Source organism: Bos javanicus, chromosome 7, assembly GCF_032452875.1.
Source record: "Bos javanicus breed banteng chromosome 7, ARS-OSU_banteng_1.0, whole genome shotgun sequence".
Classification (NCBI taxonomy): Eukaryota; Metazoa; Chordata; class Mammalia; order Artiodactyla; family Bovidae; genus Bos; species Bos javanicus.
Window position 1 is genome coordinate 21,255,260 of NC_083874.1, and position 21,420 is coordinate 21,276,679.

At 41.9% G+C, this 21,420-nt stretch overlaps 1 protein-coding gene across 6 annotated transcripts in view; it reads left to right on the forward strand.

Annotated features, from left to right (window-relative positions):
- Positions 1-7,570: 7,570 nt before the first annotated feature.
- Positions 7,571-21,420, forward strand: part of KIF3A (kinesin family member 3A) — a 92,647-nt gene continuing 78,797 nt past the window's right edge. Inside the window, exons 1-2 of one of the 6 annotated variants that reach the window (XM_061422821.1) lie at positions 7,571-7,770; positions 10,987-11,260. In XM_061422821.1, the coding sequence (XP_061278805.1) occupies positions 7,765-7,770; positions 10,987-11,260 (280 nt within the window). In that variant the 5' untranslated portion in view covers positions 7,571-7,764. Of the gene's footprint in view, positions 7,771-7,933; positions 8,275-8,594; positions 9,751-10,986; positions 11,261-21,420 lie in introns of those variants that run through there. The other 5 variants (XM_061422824.1, XM_061422826.1, XM_061422820.1 and 2 more) reach the window with 5 other exon arrangements.

Below are 21,420 nucleotides of genomic sequence, written 5' to 3' on the forward strand. Positions count from 1 at the left end.
TGGAACTGGACACACCATGCCTTTTTCTGGCCCCTTGGACCTTGAGATCAGCTAAGGGGACCTTGTATAAATGGCAGTGGTTCCACAAAGGGGGAGAGGTTGGAGGGAGGGAAGTAGGGAGAGAGGTTTGGGAAGGATACTGGGAGAGGATCTTCTGAACAGGAGCCATAGTGAAACGGAGAAATTCAAGCAAGCCTGAAGCACTTACGGGGGCTTCTCTTCCACCCACTGCTCGTGGCCCTCCTGCCCGTCCCAGATGAGGGTCCCAGACTCCCTGAAGACCAGTTTCTTTGACACAGGCAAGTCCTTAAGTCTCAAGCAGCTTTCTTGGATGTAGTTTCTGGGGGATGGCTATTAGGCCATATGGTCTGGGAGGCCACTTTCCTCTGCTTAGTGGGAAGTGACATCTTCCATCAACCAATGCGGCAAGATATATCTGCCAGGAGGTCAGGCTTCCGGGTTTGCTGGGCCAGGACAATTCAGCTGTTCTATTTTCCCTTTTGTGGGGTACCAGAATTCCCATGGCTCAGATGGGTAAAGAATCCTTCAGGAGGCCTAGGTTTGATCCCTGAGTTGGAAAGTTTTCCTGGAGAAGGAAATGGCAATCCACTCCAGTATCCTTGCCTAGGAAATTCCACAGAGGAGTGTGGCAGGCTATAGTCCATGGGGTCGCAAGAGTCGGACAGGACTTAGCGACTAAACCACCACCACCAGCGTCTGACAAGCTTAAGGAAGGGACAGCAGAGATCCTGGGAGGTGTGACTTTTCCAAAATGTCCATTCCCAAGATCACAGACCTTTCAGGAAACTCGTGTTTCCAATGTTAAACACCCCTAAACCTCAAAAGCAGCCCTTAATCAGCTTCCAGGGATGCATACCTCCTCTTCTTCATTAACTTTTGTAGCAAGTCTCAAGGAAGTAATTGTGACACAATGGAGTAAATGCTTTTTTATCTGCAGTATGGAAGAGACACATTTGAGAATATGAGTGTCAGAGACTAACCATAAAGCATCTGTGGGTTTTTTGTTGTTTTTAAGAAATCGAGTTTTTTTTTTTTTTTTTTAATTTTTAAAAAAGACATTGTATTTATTTGCAAGGAATTTAGCCCCATTTTTCGATGTGACCAGTGAAAACCTCCTGGTTTCAGAACCACAGATGACTAGTCAATAGCTCTTTGTTAGAAGACTGACTGGAGATGGGAAATACAGCATCATCTCAGGGAACACACAGCCCCCTCCTGGCCTCAGGCTGACCACTGATGGCCATACAACACGGAACCAGACAGGTAAGGTGGTAGGATTTTCCAATTCCAGTCCTATTCTTGGAGCCATTGACTTATTTATAATGTTGGGTTTGAGCACCTGGGATGGCTCCCCTGTCAGGTAGCAACAGGAAACAAAGGTCAGTTTCCACACCCAACCATCTGTCACCATCCCTCATAACTCCCCTACCTTTACTGAAACTATGAGGCGGCTGAAGATGGAGAGAGCCAGGTTAAACGTGGTCTGAGAGAAGTCAAAGATGTTCTCAACTCTCAGGAGCCACAACACAACTTCTCTGAAGGCTTCGCAAATCTCAGCCTGCTGAAAGGAGGAGGTGGGAGAGAGCAGAGAAGGTCGTCGGTCTCAGTCCATCAGTGGCTGGACCAGAGGGGTTGTAAGAAGCCCCTTCACCATAAATAGCGGTCACGTAAAAGTGTCTCTCTCGTGCAGTTGTTCCCCCATTCAGGCCCTCTCCTTCCTGCGCCCGTTTTTTGGGTCTTCAGCCGAATTCCCCAACTCAAGCCCTCTTCCAAAGCCCTCTAATGAAGCACCGTTTCAGTGAGATAAGCTGGGGAATCTCGTCTTTCGCCTCGTGAGAGGGACGCACCTGGGGAGGGTGCAGGCTCCAGGGTGCGGCTCACCTGGTCGCGGGTGCACGTGGAACCCGGCCTCGTCCCGTGCGCGCGTGAGGGAGGGGGATGACCGTGATTCCGGGTGGGCCCCGCGAGGGTACCGGTACCTGGAGTTGGCCACCCCGCCACAGACGCGCCTCGCGGCCCTGGGCCTGCGTCAGGTAGGCGAGCAGCCGGCGCTGGTCCGGGAAGCCTCCCCAGGTTTTCTGCATGAGCCTGGGGGCGCTGGGGACAGGGGGCTGCGTAGATGGTGCGGGCGACGGCCCCCGAGCTGCGGCGGGATCGGGGCCTGCAGGTGGCCGAGCGCGCATTCCCCCCGGCACGGATCTGGTCCACGAAGGAGGCGCGGGGAACCGGAGCGCATCGCGCAGGCACGCCTCCGAGAAACTTTTCTGGATCGCCGCGGAGAGAGAGACGTTCCACGGCCGCGGGGGGAGCGGACAGCGAAGGGCCATTTCGCCTAGACTTTCGTCCGAACTCTTACCTGGACACCGGGAGGGTCTCACCTCCGAGGCCGAGGTCTGCGGCGCATGCCGCCCTCCGGAAGCCATGGCTGCGTCAGATCCTGGGTCTGGGTCCCGGCTTAGCTCGGCGTTTTCTACCCAGCGTCAGTGACTTGCAGCTGGGGAGGCCACGAGGCGGGGCGGGGCGGAGCGGGCCCAGCTGGCCCACCCCCCACTCCTGGCCCTGGGACTGTCCTGGCGCGCTGGGGCCCACTCCTCCCGGCCCTGGGACGCGGCGGGAGGGAGAACGCGCAGGTGGGTGAAAGATTCTCTCTACTCTTACTCCACCCCATGCCCACCTACCGAGCCCCTCTTCCGCACCTAAAGCCCTAGCCCCAGGTGCAGAGTCCCCAGCCGGGGTGGGGCGGCTGGGGAGAAGGTTATCTATTGAAGGCTGCAATGTGTTAGGCGCTGGAAAATAACAGTGAGTAGAAGAGAAGTGAAGTGAAGTGAAATCGCTCAGTCGTGTTCGACTCTTTGCGACCCCATGGACTGTAGCCTACCAGGCGCCTCCGTCCATGGGATTTTCCAGGCAAGAGTACTGGAGTGGGTTGCCGTCTCCTATCTCCAGGGGATCTTCCCGACCTAGGGATCGAACCCGGGTCTCCCGCATTGTAGGCAGACGCTTTAGCGTCTGAGCCGCTAGGGAAGACCTATATGAATAGGAGAGAGGTGGAACTTATATTCTAGTCAGGAAAGAGGAAAGCTTGCGTAGAATATATGAAAATCCCAGCAATTCCACTCCTAGATGTATGTCCAACAGAAATGCATATGTGAGCCTACATGTTCATAGAAGCACTATTTGTAATAGCCCTAAACTGGATACAACCTAAATGTCCATCTATAATTGAATGGGATAAACAAATTGTGGTATAGTCACACGATATAGGGGATACTATACCACATTGTAAGGAAGACTCTTACAAACATAATATTGAATGTTGGAAGACAGATAAAAAAGAATTCATGCTGTATGATTTCATTTATAAAAAGCATGAAGAATGGGTCTATAATTTTAGAGTCAAGATAGTGGTTGCTGCTGCTGCTGCTAAGTCGCTTCAGTTGTGTCCGACTCTGCGTGACCCTATAGACGGCAGCTCACCAGGCTCCCCCGTCCCTGGGATTCTCCAGGCAAGAACACTGGAGTGGGTTGCCATGTCCTTCTCCAATGCAGGAAAGTGAAAAGTGAAAGTGAAGTCGCTCAGTCGTGTCCGACTCTTAGCGACCCCCATGGACTGCAGCCTACCAGGCTCCTCTGTCCATGGGGTTTTCCAGGCAAGAGTGCTGGAGTGGGTTGCCATTGCCTTCTCGGAAGATAGTGGTTACCCTTGGGGAATATGTGTGTATGCTACAGAAAACTACAGAACATTACTGAAAAAAATTAAAGAAGATCTAAATAAATGGAGAGACATTCCATGTTTATGAACAGGGAGATTTAAATTATTAAAATAGCAATAGTTCCAGAACTATCAATTCAACATAATCCCTATTAAGTTTCTAGCTGTCTTTTTGATACCTATATCATATCATATACAAAAATTACTGAAAATAGATCATAGATCTAAACTAACAAGGTGTTTTAAAAATTCCTATGAACAACCAAGGAATTCAGAATGACCAAAACTACCTTGAAAAAGCAGATATATAGGCTTCGCAGTATCTAATTTCAAAACTTACTACAAGCCTATGATAATCAAGACAATATAGTACTGGATGGACATATAGATCCATGGAATTGAATTGAGAATCTGGAAATCAACCCTCATATTTATGACCAATTGTCATTTGCCCAGGTTGCTACAATAATTCAGTGGGGGAAAGAACATTCTTTTCAGCAAATGTGATAGGACAGATGAATATTCATGTGCAGAAGAATGAAACTGGATCCCAATAACATATCATATACAAAAATAACTCAAAATAAATCATAGATCTAAATGTAAGAGCTAAAACTAGAAAACTGTTAAAAAAGAAAATCTTCATGTCTTGAGTTAGGCAGTGGTTTCTTAGATTTGCACCAAATGTACAAGAAAATAAACAAGAAAAGAAAATTTTGGACTTGATAAAAATTTAAAACTTTCGTGCTTCAAAGAGCAGCATCTAGTGATTCAAAAGACAACACACATAACAGGAGAAAGCACATGTATATCATGTATCTGAAAAGAGACTTGTATTTAGAATATACAAAGAATTCTTACAACTTAATAATGAAAAGGGCAAAGAATTGATTAGACATTTCTCTGAAGAAGATATTCAGATGGTCAAAGAGTGTGTGAAATCATGTCCAACATTACTAATCATCAAGGAAGTACAAATAGAAACTACAATGAGATGCTATTTTACATCAGCAGGATGGTCATAATAAGCAATTCAAGACAACAGCAGGTGGTGGCGAGGAGGTAGAGAAAATTGTAAACCTCATAGCTGCTGGTGGGAATGGAAATCCTCTTACACTGCTGGTGGTACAGCCACTTTGGAAAACAACTTGATAGTTCCTCAAAATGTTAAACATTAGAGTTACTAAATGATCCATCAATTTCACTTGTAGTATATACCCAAGAGAAATGAAACATGTTTACAAAAACTTATTGTCCATAGTACCAAAAAGTAGAGACAACCCAAATGTTCATCAATTGATAAATAGATAAAAATGTGGTCTATTCATACAATAGAACATTATTCAGCCATAAAAAGGATTATTGTTATGTTACAATAGGGGTGATGCTTGAAAATATTATTCTAAGTGATAGACATCATTTCACAAAAGGTTACATATTATATAATTCTATCTATATGGTAAGTCCAAAATAGGCAAATCTATAGATACAGAAAGTAGATTAGTGGTTGCCTAGGGCTGGGATGTTGCAAGGGGGAAGGGGGAGTGATAGCTATAAGTGTTTCTTTTGGGTGTGATGAAAATGTTTAAAATCAATTGTGGTTATGGTCACACAGCTCTGTATACAGTAAGAATCATTGAATTGTATAAACTGGTGAATCTCAATAAAGCAGATATATATTGTATCTATCATATATCAGAGAGTGGTAAGTACTATGGAGAAATATAAACTAGGGAGGGAAGATAACAAGGCTGGGACTGAAGATAGGAATTTTGTTTTCTTCTTTAGTTTTTGGCTGTACCATGTGCCATGTGGGATCTTAGTTCCCTGACCAGGGATGGAACCTGCATCCCCTGCATTGGAGAGCAGAGTCCTAACCACTGGACGACTGGGAAAATATCTGAAGGTTGGCATTTTAAGTAGAGAGATCACTGGTGGGGTTCACCAAGGAGGTGATATGTGAACAAAGATATTCTCAAGGCAATGAGGGAGTCAGGCAATATTTATCGAGGAGCTTTCTAGGCAGGGCCTGGCTTTGGATCTGGGCTTTGTTGCTGCCCATATGTATGACCTTGGACAAGTTATTTACTTAATGGCTCTATGCTTCAGTTTTTTAAATCTGAAATAGTTCCTCCTATTTTCTATAAAAATGACTAATAGTACCTATTTTAAAAAGTTTTTATGTCAATTAAATTAATAATTAAAAAGGAATTAAAGCACTTAGAACAGTATGCTGACACTAAGTATTTTTATTAGCTCCTACTGCAAGCATAGAAGGCCTTGTATTCTATCATGAAACCATGCCTGCAAGGTCAGATGAATCAAGGAGGCCAACTGGAGCTGGTTCGAGAGGGATCAGATCAGATCAGATCAGATCAGTCGCTCAGTCATGTCCGACTCTTTGCGACCCCATGAATCACAGCACGCCAGGCCTCCCTGTCCATCACCAACTCCCGGAGTTCACTGAGACTCACGTCCATCGAGTCAGTGATGCCATCCAGCCATCTCATCCTCTGTCGTCCCCTTCTCCTCTTGCCCCCAATCCCTCCCAGCATCAGACTCTTTTCCAATGAGTCAACTCTTTGCATGAAGTGGCCAAAGTACAGTTTTCAATAATGAGTAAGAGGGAAGATTGCAGGAAACAGGGATTGTGATCCAAGCCTGTGACTTTTATGCTGGGAGATGAGAAATCACTGGCAGGTTATGAATGAAGGCAGTGTTGTTTTAGTTGCTAAGCCATGTCAGAGTTTTTGCAACCCTACCCACTGTAGCTGCCAGGCCATTCTATCCATGGAATTTCCCAGGCAAGACTACTGGAGTAGGTTGCCATTTCCTTCTCCAGGGGATCTTCCTCACCCAGGGATAGAACCTCCATCTCCTGTATTGGAAGGCGGATTCTTTACTGTTGAGCCACCAACAGTATCTGACTCATTTTAACACCAGCACTCCGTCTCTTGTGTTGAAAGTAGACTAGGATGGGCAAGAGGATGCACTGCAAGGAAACCAGTTCTGAGCTGTTTAGTAATACAGGCGAGAGATGGTAGTGCTCAAAGTGGTCAGATTCTGGTTCTACTTCTGAGATAGAGACTACTAGTTCTAGTTCTATAGAAAGATTGGATATTAAGTATGAGAGAAAAAGACTGGTTTTAACTTGATCAATTGTCAGAATCCAGCTTACATTATTGTGATGGACTTTTAAAATTGTTTATGTTTAACAGATGTGGCGTAGGTACTAGTAGGCGATAGGAAGTGGGAACCAACGTTTCAATTTTGGACATGATAAACTTGAAATGTCTATTGTACGTCCAAGCAGAGCGGTGTTCAGGGGAGAGGTTAAGATAGATCATTCTTTCTTTCACAAATATTTATTTATTTTTAAAATTTTATTTTATTTTTAAACTTTACATAATTGTATTAGTTTTGCCAAATATCTTTCACAAATATTTATTGAAAACCCACCTTGTGCCAGCTTCTATTCTAGGCTCTGGAGGTAATTGTGAGAATACTAACAAAGTTCCTCAGCTAATGGTGAGACAGGTCATAATCAAGTTGGCAATCAAGCACAATAACATATGTAAAGTGGCTCTTCTGAGGAAACACAATGTACAATTGCTATCGTTGTTTATAATATTTAGAACATAGCAAGCGCTAGAAGATGGGCGGCGTTGCCGGTCTACGACTGCCTCTTCTTCCCCATCGGTAGTAGTCAGATATCCCACCTCTAAATCCGGCCAGATTTCCAGCGGCAGCGGAATGGCAGCATTGCGCAAGCGCAGTCGCTTCCTAGGAGACGGACTCGGAAAGTTCTGGCGCAGGCGTAATACAAGAGGCGGAGGAAGCCTCGTGCCCGGGGACGGGGCGGGGCGAGCTCGGAGTGCGCCTGCGCACAGCGAGCTCTCACCAGAGGAGCCGCAGTCTTGGGTGCGCTAAGGTAGTGTTTCAGTAGTCTCTGATCCGCCTCTCCCGCGAACCCGTTGTCGTTGGACTGCACCCCGGGCGGGGACGTCCGCGGGGCACGGGAGGAAGCCGCAATGCCGGTAAGGAGAGTCATTCAGCCGCTGGGGTTCCTCCTCATCTCTGCGGCCTGGCCGGGTGGCGCGGCCGTTACCATGGAGGCGAGGAGCAGGCGGGCGGCTCGGGTGGGGTGGGGTGGGGCGGGGCCGGGCCGGGCCGGGCCGGGCGGGCCAAGCGGTGTGGGAGCCAGGCGGTTGGGCCCGGGCAAGTGGGGGTCCACCCGACCCTGGGAGGGGCCCGGAGCAGGCCTTGCGACCTTGGTCGCTGGTGCATCCCGAAAGGCCTGGGGTGCTTGACATAAAGGCGCTGTGCCAGAGGATGCGCTCTCGCTCCCAGCCCTGTTCTCTGGGTAGGCGGTCTAGGAGCGGCCGCGGAGGGTGGGCTCTTGGATGCCCGGTGGATCTCTGCGTCGCGGAGCCAAGCTCCGGAAGGCAGCAGAGCACGGGTTGTCTGTCCCTACTCCAGGCCTCTGACTCGAGCTGTCATCCCTCTCGTGGCGCTCTAGCTTACAGTGCAGAATGTAATCCGTAGGTGTCTTTGTGTGTGAGGCGGGTGAGTGGTGGGTGATGGTATGCTTGTCTTGTAGGATTTCACAGATTATTATCGTGTGACTTAATAAGGGGGCGTCGTAAGTCCAGTCATGGGGAACACTTCAACTGTGGCCGGTTATTTACGTGAGGGGGTGAGTGGTGGGTGGTCGTATGTTCGTCTCGTAGGATTTCACAGATTATTATCGTTCTCTCAAGCAGGCGTCGTAAGTCCATTATAGGGTCATGGAGAACACCTGAGAAGTGGCCGGTTGCGAGGCCCTGGGTAATTTATCTTTCTGGGTTCTTCTTTTCTGCATAATTAAACTTTTCCTCATGGGGGTATCAGGATGAAATAAGATAATGCGCAGGAGGCTTGAAGGACAGTGCTTGACTTTTAGCATTAGACGCTTAACATTTGTTCCTTGTTGCTTTCTATTTAATTATCAATTTATTCAACAATTTATTACTGGGCACCAGCCACACTGGTGGCTCAGTGGTAAAGAATCCCCCCGGTAATACAGGACTGAGCGACTGAACTGAATACAGGAGAAGCTGGTTTGGTCCCTGGTTGGGGAGGTTCCCCTGCAGAAGGAAACGACAACCCACTCCAGTATTCTTGCCTGGAAAATCCCATGGACAGAGGAGTCTGGCGGGCTACAGTCCATAGGGTCACGACTTAGCAACTAAACAACAACAACAACTACATACTAGGCACTGGAGATACACTATTGAGCAAAACCAGCCAGGTTCTTGAACTTGGGAAGGGAAAAGCTTGCCCTGTAGGGCAGAGGTGAAAACCACACATGTTTACAGTGATAGGACGCTTAACTAAGTGAAGTGGATAGGTGGCATACAGTAGATAGAAGTAGACTCTGGTGAATTGTCTGAATGTTGCCATGTAGGAATGCTGGCTTACAAATGTCAGATATCTTATTTTTTTCAGAGAATCTAGAGATTGTTATTTTAATGAGATTTCTAATTTTTAAATTTAGCAACTAACTTAAAAGATTTTTAGATAATAGGAGCCAAACAAAAGACATTTGTGGGCTAAATTTAGTCCCTTGACTGAGTACCTGTTTGAAACTTCTCATTTAGATACAGACAGGGACTTTAATAGAATAAGAAGCCAAAAATAAATAAATAAATAAATAAAATTGTAACCAATGCAGAAGAAAGAATGGTGCTATCAGGACCTATATTAGGTCAACTCTAGTCAGGGACTTAGCAGTCAGGGAAGTCTTCCCAGGTGAAGGAGCTATTGAGCTGAGCTCTGCAAAGTAATTGAAGAGGGTGGAGTATGTTTTAGGCATAAGAAACAGCACCTGGAAAGGAGTGTGGTGAGAGGAAGCATGAAGACAAGAAAAGGCCTAAAAGAAAGCCAGTATGGCTGTGACTAAGAAAGCCAAGCAGAGTAACTTGTGAAATAAAGCTGGAGAAGTGGACATGGGCCAGAACCAGACCTCACAGACCACTGTAAGGATTTTGACTTTTATCCTAAAATCTGTGGGAAACTAAAGTGTTCTGAGTAGGGGAGTGACATAATTAGATTTGTTGAAACCAACCGCCGGGTAGAGAACAGACCATAGGGGAACCTAATTAGATGCAACAGTACAGTTGGTGGTGGTGTTTAGTTGCTAAGTCATGTCCAACTCTTTGCCACCCAATGGACTGGAGCCTCCCGGGCTCCTCTGACCTTGGGATTTTCCCAGGCAGGAATACTGCAGTGGGTTGTCATTTTCTTCTCCAGGGTATCTTCCCAACCCAGGGATCGAACCTGAGACTCCTGAATTGCCAGGCAGATTATCGCTGAGCCACCAGGGAAGCCCAGCAGTACAGTTAGGAATCTCTTATAATTCGGGACAAGATAATAACCTGGAATAAGGTGGTGAAAGTAGAGATGGAAAGAAGTGTGTTGAATTGATATCATCTATTCCTTGTGAATGACAGTGGCTCATGTTTGTTTCTCTGATGCTTAGAGTATCTGAAAGAGTAGGAATTTAGTATCTGTTCAACTTAACTGTTAAACTGGATAATAATTGGATTATATTTAATAACTGGATTGAATTTTAATATAGATGCTTAATCATAGAATTTCAAAGTTTGAAACTTGACGTATACAAATGTTCATAAGGGTAGAGTCATTTAAAAATTTTTTCCAAAATATTTTTTTCTCTGCCATTAGGCTTTTTTTTTTTTTTTTTTTCTGTCTTTCACTAATATAGGAAAAGTAGACCGTATGTGGATGTATTATTTGATTCATATCTTTTTTTAAACTAATGCATTGTAGAAAAGAAAATTGAAAGTCTGAGAGGGCACAGAGGACCTACTACTGGATTCTTGATTAAAGTTATTAACCACATTCACGTTTGTTTTTCTATAGGCAGGAAACTCAGAGGAAGTCAGGGACTTTGTGCAGAAAGACAAGTCTCCTACAGATTCTGATTTTCTGCCTGAATAGCATTAACTATAAATGTAAATTAAATTACCTCTTTCCTTATTTGTATTATAAAAGAAACTATTTTTATACCTTTTTAATAAGTTTTTCTATATATCTGTAAGATCTTTAATTAAATTTAACAAATAATTATGGCGTGTTTAATGTGTGCAAGGCACTGTGGTGGCAAAGTAGCCTTTTCAGGTTTTAAATTTAATCTGTTGAAGGTAAAAGTAAATGTTCTTTTCGTTATTTGTAAATATTTTCTCCACCAGATCAATAAATCAGAGAAGCCGGAAAGCTGTGATAATGTGAAGGTGGTTGTTAGGTGCCGGCCCCTCAATGAGAGAGAGAAATCAATGTGCTACAAACAGGCTGTCAGTGTGGATGAGATGAGGGGAACTATCACTGTACATAAGACTGATTCCTCCAATGAACCTCCAAAGACATTTACTTTTGATACTGTTTTTGGACCAGAGAGTAAACAACTAGATGTTTATAACTTAACTGCCAGACCTATTATTGATTCTGTTCTCGAAGGCTACAATGGTAAGTACTTTAGTTTACTTCTAAACAACTTTTTATCAAGTTATTAATAATACCCGGTGATTTCACCCACTGTAATTGTATAATTGAATTGTACGGTTTGAGTTGTAGTAAATACATACAGTTGTGAAACCATCAGTTTTATCATCCCTGTAAGTTCCGTGTCCCTTTGCAGTCCTACCCCCAGCAACCATGGACCTGGTTTCTGTCTAGTTTTGCCTTTCTTTAGAATTTCATATAAATCAGATTGTACACTATTTTGTCTTTATCTGTTTTCTTTGACTTGATCAGTTGTATTAGACTCTGTGCCACCTCGTGGACTGCAGCATGCCAGGTTTCACTGTCTCATCGAGTATGCTCAAACTCACGTCCACTGAGTTGGTGATGTCATCCAAGCATTGTGACTCAGACAGTAAAGAATCTGCCTGCAGTGCAGGAGACCGGGGTTTGATTCCTGGGTTGGGAAGATTCTTTGGAGAAGAATTCTCCAGTATTCTTACCTGGAGAATTTCATGGACTGAGGAGCCTGGTGGGCTGCAGTACCTGGGTCTGAAAGAGTTAGACGTGACTCTTTATATGAAAACACCACCTTTTGTGATCTTTGGGGATTTGAATGATGCCAGTTTTTTTGCTATTAAAAATGATGCTGTTAGGAACATTCTTTTGTCTTTTAAAAACGTTAAGTCTTTGTGCAGATAAGTTTCAAAATTGGTCTTGGATAGATACCTAGGAGTGAAATTGCTTGTGTCTTGTGGTTTATGTATGTTTATCTTTTGAAGAAACTGCAAAACAGGTTTCCGTAGTGGTGACTGTACTTCTTTTTTCCCGACAGCATGGTATGAGAGTTCTAATTTCTTTACATTCTCACCAACTCTTAAACTATCATTCTTCTTAATTATAGCTATTCTAGAGGATATGTAGTGGTATCTCATTGTATTTCCCTAATGATTAACAGCATGAAACATCTGTGTACTTATTGGTCATTTATATATCTTCTTGGTAAAATATCTCTTAAAATATTTTACCCATTTTAAAATTCGGTTGCCTGTGTTCTTATTATTTAGTCATGCTCTTTATATATTGGACTCATATACATGATCAGATATGTGATTTGAAAATATTTCTCCCAGTCTGTGGCTTGTCTTTTCATTTTCTTAGTGATGGTTTTTGAAAAGTTTTATATTTCGTTGAAGTCTCACTATCAGTTTTTCTTTTATCACATGCTTTTTTGGTGACATAGCTCAGAAATTGTTTCCAAACCCAGGACCACAAAGATTTTCTCCTGTGTTTTTATCTAGAAGTTGTAAACATGTAGATCTTCATTCAGTTCAGTCGCTCAGTCGTGTCCGACTCTTTGGGACCCCATGAATCCCAGCACGCCAGGCCTCCCTGTCCATCACCAACTCCCAGAATTCACTGAGACTCACATCCATCAAGTCAGTGATGCCATCCAGCCATCTCATCTTCTGTCGTCCCCTTCTCCTCCTGCCCCCAATCCCTCCCAGCATCAGAGTCTTTTCTAGTGAGTCAGCTCTTTGCATGAGGTGGCCAAGGTATTGGAGTTTCAGCTTCAACATCAGTCCTTCCAATGAACACCCAGGACTGATCTCCTTTAGGATGGACTGGTTGAATCTCCTTGCAGTCCAAGGGACTCTCCAGAGTCTTCTCCAACACCACAGTTCAAAAGCATCAATTCTTCTCCGCTCAGCTTTCTTTTTTTTTTTATCTTTCCTGATTGCTCTGACTTAGACTTCCAATTCTATATTGAATAAAATTAGCAAAAGTGGGCAGCCTTATTTTATTCCTGATTTAGAGGAAATACTTTTTTCTTTTCACCATTGAGCATGATATATTGGCTGTGGGTTTGTCACACAAAACTATTATTATGTTGAGGTTTGTCCCCTTTAATTGCACTTTATTGAGAGCTTTTATCGTAAATATCTGTTGAATGTGTCAAAAGCTTTTCTGCATCTATTGAGATGGCTATATGATTTTTACTATTCAATTTGGTTTTTTAATATTTATTTTAATTGGAGGCTAATTACTTTACATTATTGTATTGGTTTTGCCATACATCAACATGAATCCGCCACGGGTGTACATGTGTTCCCCATCAGCTTTCTTTATAGTCCAGCTCTCACATCCATACATGACCACTGGAAAAACCATAGCCTTGACTAGATGGACCTTTGTTGGCAAAGTAATGTCTCTGCTTTTGAATATGCTATCTAGGTTAGTCATAACTTTCCTTCCAAGGAGTAAGCGTCTTTTAATTTCATGGCTGCAATCACCATCACTGCATTTAAGATCTTACATTTCTTAAAAATAATTTGATTTATTTTTTGGCTGTGCTGGGTCTTCATTGCTCCATGGGCTTTTCTCTAGTTGTGGTGAGCCAGGGCTACTCTCTAGTTGCAGTGTGCAGGCTTCTCGTTGCAGTGGCGTCTCCTTATGCGGAGCACAAGGCCCAGTATATGTAGCACATGGGCTTAGTTGCTCCATAGCATGTGGGATTCCTGACCAGGGATTGAACCTGTGTCTCCTGCATTGGCAGGCAGATTCTTTACCACTGAGCCACTGGGAAAGCCCTCTGGCCAATTTTAATTTTTATATATGATGTGAAGTTGGGGTCTGAGGTTTTTTTTTTTGCTTTCTCTGTCTCACTCCCTTTTTTCCCTATCTTGCTTGTGGATGTCTAATTGTTCCAGCATCATTTATTGAGAAGACTGCTGCTGCTAAGTCACTTCAGTCGGGTCCGACTCTGTGCGACCCCATAGATGGCAGCCCACCAGGCTCCCCCGTCCCTGGGATTCTCCAGGCAGGAACACTGGAGTGGGTTGCCATTTCCTTCTCCAATGCATGAAAGTGAAAGTGAAGTCGCTCAGTCGTGTCCGACTCTGTGCGACCCCATGGACTGCAGCCCACTAGGCTCCTCTATCCATGGGATTTTCCAGGCAAGAGTACTGGAGTAGGGTGCCATTGCCTTCTCCAAGAAGACTACTCTATCTCTATTGAATTAACTTGGTGTTTTTATCAAAATTCAACTGACCAGAGATCATATGACATCAGTTGCTCAGTCATGTCCGACTCTTTGCGACCCCATGAATCCTAGTACGCCAGGCCTCCCTGTCCAACACCAACTCCCGGAGTTCACTGAGACTCACGTCCATCGAGTCAGTGATGCCATCCAGCCGTCTCATCCTCTGATGTCCCCTTCTCCTCTTGCCCCCAGTCCCTCCCAGCATCAGAGTCTTTTCCAGTGAGTCAACTCTTCGTATGAGGTGGCCAAAGTATTGGAGTTTCAGCTTTAGCATCATTCCTTCCAAAGAAATCCCAGGGCTGATCTCCTTCAGAATGGACTGGTTGGATCTCCTTGCAGTCCAAGGGACTCTCAAGAGTCTTCTCCAACACCACACTTCAAAAGCATCAATTCTTTGGCGCTCAGCCTTCTTCACAGTCCAGCTCTCACATCCATACATGACCACAGGAAAAACCATAGCCTTGACTAGACGGACCTTTGTTGGCAAAGTAATGTCTCTGCTTTTGAATATGCTATCTAGGTTGGTTATAACTTTGCTTCCAAGGAGGAAGTGTCTTTTAATTTTATGGCTGCAGTCACCATCTGCAGTGATTTTGGAGCCCAGAAAAATAAAGTCTGACACTGTTTCCACTGTTTCCCCATCTATTTCCCCTGAAGTGATGGGACCAGATGCCATGATCTTCGTTTTCTGAATGTTGAGCTTTAAGCCAACTTTTTCACTCTCCACTTTCACTTTCATCAAGAGGCTTTTTGGTTCCTCTTCACTTTCTGCCTTAAGGGTGGTGTCATCTGCATATCTGAGGTTATTGATATTTCTCCCGGCAATCTTGATTCCAGCTTGTGCTTCTTCCAGTCCAGCATTTCTCATGATGTACTCTGCATATAAGTTAAATAAGCAGGGTGACAATACACAGCCTTGATGTACTCCTTTTCCTATTTGGAACCAGTCTGTTGTTCCATGTCCAGTTCTAACTGTTGCTTCCTGACCTGCATACAGATTTCTCAAGAGGCAGGTCAGGTGGTCTGGTATTCCCATCTCTTTCAGAATTTTCCACAGTTTATTGTGATCCACACAGTCAAAGGCTTTGGCATAGTCAATAAAGCAGAAATAGATGTTTTTTCTGGTACTCTCTTGCTTTTTCCATGATCCAGCGGATGTTGGCAATTTGATCTCTGGTTCCTCTACCTTTTCTAAAAGGAGCTTGAACATCAGTAAGTTCACGGTTCACATATTGCTGAAGCCTGGCTTGGAGAATTTTGAGCATTACTTTACTAGCGTGTGAGATGAGTGCAATTGTGCGGTAGTTTGAGCATTCTTTGGCATTGCCTTTCTTTGGGATTGGAATGGAAACTGACCTTTTCCAGTCCTGTGGCCACTGGTGAGTTTTCCAAATTTGCTGGCATATTGAGTGCAGCACTTTCACAGCATCATCTTTCAGGATTTGGAATAGCTCAACTGGAATTCCATCACCTCCACTAGCTTTGTTCGTCGTGATGCTTTCTAAGGCCCACTTGACTTCACATTCCAGGATGTCTGGCTCTAGGTCAGTGATCACACCATCGTGATTATCTGGGTCGTGAAGCTCTTTTTTGTACAGTTCTTCTGTGTATTCTTGCCATCTCTTCTTAATATCGTCTGCTTCTGTTAGGTCCATACCATTTCTGTCCTTTATCGAGCCCATCTTTGCATAAAATGTTCCTTTGATATCTCTGATTTTCTTGAAGAGATCTCTAGTCTTTCCCATTCTGTTGTTTTCCTCTGTTTCCTTGCACTGATCGCTGAAGAAGGCTTTCTTATCTCTTCTTGCTATTCTTTGGAACTCTGCATTCAGATGTTTATATCTTTCCTTTTTTCCTTTGCTTTTTGCTTCTCTTCTTTTCACAGCTATTTGTAAGGCCTCCCCAGACAGCCATTTTGCTTTTTTGCATTTCTTTTCCATGGGGATGGTCTTGACCCCTTGTGGTCTTGACCACAAATAGGTGGGCTTATTTCTGGATTGTCAGTTCTATTCCATGTCTGTCCTGTTTTATTTACTGTAGCTTTGTAAAATGTTTTGAAATTAGGTAGTGTATGTTTTCTAATTTTGTTACTCTGTCAAAGTTGTTTTTACTTTTCTAGGTCCTTTGCATTTTTATATAAAAGTTTTAGGGACACTTTGTCAGTTTACACACACAAACACACACACACACACAATACCACCTAGGATTTTGGTAGGGATTGTGTTGAATTACTATTCTGACACTATTGAATCTTCCAATACATGAACATGATGTATCTATTTATGTCTTAATTTCTTTCATCAGTATTTTGTAGTTTTTAATTGCAGATCTTGTACTACTTTTGGTAAGCTTTCTTAAGTATTTTTTGATGCTTATTGTGAACAGAATTGTTCTCATAATTTTCTTTTGGGAATTGCACATTGTTCATGTATAGAAATGCAATAGATTATTTTAGACTTTTTAAATTGAGATAAATTTTAAATAACATGAGTAAGTGGTAAAGCGTTCATCATTTCAGTCATGTTTGACTCTTTGCGACCCCATGGACTGTATCCCGCCAGGTTCCTCTGTCCATGGAATTCTCGAAGAATACTGGAGTGAGTTGCTGTTCCCTCCTCCAGAGGATCTTCACGACCTAGGGATTGAACCTGGCCACCAGGGAAACCTAATAAGTTCACTATTTTAACCATTTTACACTGCACGAATTAGGGGGTTTTAGTACCTTCATACATGCAACTATGTATCTGTTCCCAGAACATTTCCATCACCCCTCAAAGAAACTCTGTACCCATTAGCAGTTACTCCCAATTCTCTCTCTCCTACCCTGGCAATCACTTACTTTGTGTGTAAGAGTTTGCCTCTTCTGGGCATTTCTAATATATAGAATCATACACCATTTATTCTGGTGTGTCTGGCTTCTTGTTAATGTGATTTAAAATTTTTATTTATTTATTTATTTATTTTTTGGCTGCACTGGGTCTTCCTTGCTGCGCTTGGTCTCTAGTTGCAGTGGCTTCTGTGGTTGCAGAGGCTTCTGTGGTTGCAGAGCCTAGGCTCTAGGGCATGTGTGTTTAGTTGCCCCATGGCATGTGGAATCTTCCCAGTCCCAGGACTGAGCCTGTGTCTCTGGTATTGATTGGCAGGCAAATTCTTAACAGCTGGACCATCAGGGAAATCCTAGTATGATATTTTTGACGTTCATCCATGTTGTATGTATCCATACTTCATTCTTTTTTTATGGCCAAATGATGTTCCATTGTCTGGATATGCTATATAGTTTATTCATCAGTTGATGAACATTTGGGTTGTTTCCATTTCTTACCTTTTATGAATAATGTTGCTATGAACATTGTACAAGAACATTGTACAAAAACATTGTACAAGTTTTTATGTGGACATATATTTTCAGTTTTCCTAGGTACCTAGTAATATAACTGCTGAGTCAAAAGGCTAACTGCCTTCATGTTCATGTTTGGCAGAAACCAACAAAATTCTGTAAAGCAATTATCCTTCAATTAAAAAATAAATTAAAACAAAAACAAACCAAAAAAAAGGTAACTGCCAGTCTGTCTTCCACAATGGCTATACCATTTTTACATTCCCACCAGCAATATGTGAGATTTCCAATGTCTGCATATCTTTGCCAAAGCTTGTTATTTGTCTTTTTGATTATAGACAATGTGGTGGGTGTGATCTCTCATGTGGGAACTCATGTTTTTCAGCTGATTTTTGTATGTTAATTTTGTATACTGCAACCTTGGTAAATTTATTATTTCTAGTAGGCTTTTTTTTGGGGGGATAAACTCCCTAGGATTTTCTACACACGAGAGCTCATCTGAAAATGGCTTCTTTCTTTCCAGTCTTTCTGTTATCTGAATTGCCCTGACTGGAATAGAACCTCCAGTACAGTGTAGAATAGAAATGGTAAGGGGGACATTTTTGTATTGTTCCTAATCTTAGGGAGAAAGCATTCATACTTTTACCAATGTGACGTTCTCTGTAGATTTTTCATAGACCCTTTACCAGATTGAGTGAGTTCCTGTCTGTTCTTAGGTTGCTGAGTTTTTTTCAGAAATGTATATCAGATTTTGCCAAATGCAATTTTGTTGCACTTAAATTATTTTTAAAAGTTTGTCCATTACATTGATTCATTTTAAAATGTGAAATCGGCATGCCCTTGGTCATGGTATATTATCCTCTCATATAATGTTAGATTTGATTAGCTAAAATGTTTAACATTTTTGCAACTGTGGCCATGAGGGATGTAAGTAATGTAGTTTTCTTATAGTATCTTTATCTGGTTTTGGTATCAGAATAATGCTAGTGTCATAGAATGAGTTGAGAAGTATTCCCTCCTTTTTAATTATCTGGAAAAATTTGCCTAGGATTAGTAGTATATCTTCTCTAAGTGTTTGGTAGGATTCACCAGTGAAGCCTACTAGGCCGGGAAATTTTTTCATGGAAAGGTTTTTAGCTACAGATTGAATTTCTTTAATGGATACAGGAATATTCAGGTTATGTTTTTTATTTATTTATTTTTTTAGTGAGCTTTGGCAGTTTGTCTTTAATGGAATTTGTTTCATCTAAGTTATGGGCTTTATTGGAGGACAGATGTGTGTATTAATCCTCTGTTCTTATGTTAGAATGTAGTGATGTAACCTTTTTCATTCCTGGTATTGGTAATGTGTGTTCTCTTTTTCTCCTGATTAATCTGGCAAGAGGTTTATCAGTTTTATTGATCTTTTCTAATTTTCTCAAAGAAGCGACTTTTGGTTTTACTAATTTTTCTTCATTATTTTTATGATTTTCAATTTCACTGATTTCTTCTTTTTTTTCCTCTTACTTGCTTCTTTTTCTGCTTTCTTAAAGTAAAAGCCAAGGCCATCATTTTGAAACCTTTCTTCCTTTATAATATAGGAGTTTAATGCTCTAAATTACCCCCTAAGTACTGCTTTAGTGACATCATACAGATTTTGACATAGGGTGTTTGATTTTTATGCATTGCAAAATACTTTCTATTTTCCTGCTTGATTTCTGGGTTATTTAGACATGTCTTAGTTTCCACATGTTTTGACATCTTTTCTGTTACTGATTTCTAATGTAATTCCATTCGTCAGAGAACATACTCTATGTAACTTGCATCTTTTGTTTTATGGCCCAGAATGTGGTTTATTATTATTCAGTGTTTTGTGTATATCTGAGAAGGATGTATATTTTTGCTAATGTTGGAGTTTTTGTAAATGTCCATTAGGTCAGTTTGTTTGGTAGTGTTCAAATCTTCTGTGTACTTAATTATTTTGTACTTGGTCTGTTATTGAGAAGGGGGTATTGAATTCTCTATTAATCTTGTATTTTCCTATGTCATTAAATCTGTCAGTTTTTACTTCATATATTTTGAAACTCTTTGAGTAGCTGCATAAATGCTTAGGGGTGTTATGTTCTCTTGATGAACCTCTTTTTCAGTATTAAATGATTCTCTTCATCCTTGGTAATATTCTTTGCTCCAAAATCTACTTTGTCTGATATTATTATACACATTCTAGTTTTCTTTTGAATGGAATTAACATGGTATATCTTTTCCATCCTTTTAACCTATATGTGTTTTTATATTGAAAGTTCATTTCTAGTAGGTAGTTGTCCTGGCGATCACTGAGATCACCCCAGGTTTGATGATTGCTAGGAGGATTCATGGAACTCAGCATATGGTTGTTTTTATGGCTTTGGTTACTAGAACAAAAAGGATACCGGAAAAAACAATCAGCAAAGAGAAAAAGTGCATGTTGTGAAGTCTGGAGGAAATCAATTACAGACGTCTAAGAGTCGTCTCCTGGTGGACCCTCAGGATACACTTAATTCTCTTTGTGAGAGTACTTGTGAATGTTGTCTGTGAGAAAGCTCTGCAGAGACACAGTGCCCAAGATTTTTATTGGAGGCTGCTCATGGAGGCAGCCTCAGCCTGGCACATGCAAAGATCCCAGACTCTCATAAGAAAAGCAAATGTTTAGTATAAACCACCATGTTTATACAAACAGTTTGGGCATAGTGAGTCATTCTCAATAGTCAGTGATTGGTGGGAACCCTTCCTAAATCTGAATTCCCGGATATCAGCCAAAGGCCAATTTTGAAAGCTGGACTTTGAAAGTGTAGCTTTCTCAGGTCTGCTAAGTTAGCGATTTTCTGTGCAGCAGCATGTGACTGGTCTTGGGTTTTAGTCCAATCTTATCTCTGCTTCTTAATTAGGGTATTGAGACAATTTCTGTTTATTGTAATTACTTGCTTAGGTGTAAATCTGTCACCTTGCTGTTTGTTTTCTCTTTGTCCCATTTGTTCTTTGTTCCCTTTTTCTCTTTTTATGCTCTTTAAGGTTAATCAAGTGTTTTTATTATTCCATTCTGTGTTCTTTGTTGGTTTATAGCAGTGTATCTTTGTTGCATTTTAGTGGTTGCTTTAGGGTTTATAATATAAATATTAAATATATTATGGTTTTTCAAGTGATATTGTACCACTTAATGGATAATATAAAAACTAACACTGTACTTCCATTTCTCTCCTCCTAAGCTTTGTGCTATTGTTGTCATACATTTTACTTGTACATGTTATAAACTGCAAACCATATTGTTATTATTTTTGTTTAAACCATCAGTTACATTTTAAAGAGATATATATTTAAGGAGAAAAATTGTATTTATTTACCCATGTAATTAACATTTCTAGTATTCTTCATTCCTTTATGTAGATCCATATTTCCACCTAGTATCATTTTTCTTCTGCATTGAAAATTTTTGTTTAAACATTCCTTAGAGTGCGTGTCTATGGGTGATAAATTCTTTCAGCTTTTGTAGTCTAAAAAAGTGGGTTTTTTTGCCTTTGTTTTTGAAGGATATTTTCACTGGATATAGGATTCTAGATTGATGGTTTCTTCCTTTAGTACTTGAAAGGCAATGCTCTTCTTTCTTCCCATTTGAATTAGTTTCTGACCAGAAATCTACTTTCATCCTTATCTTAGTTCCTCTTCATGTAACATGTCTTTCTCTGGTTGCTTTTAGGCTTTTCTCCTTTGTCACTGGCTTTGTCAGTTTGTTTATGATATGCTGTAACGTATTTTTTCTTCATGTTTCTGTGC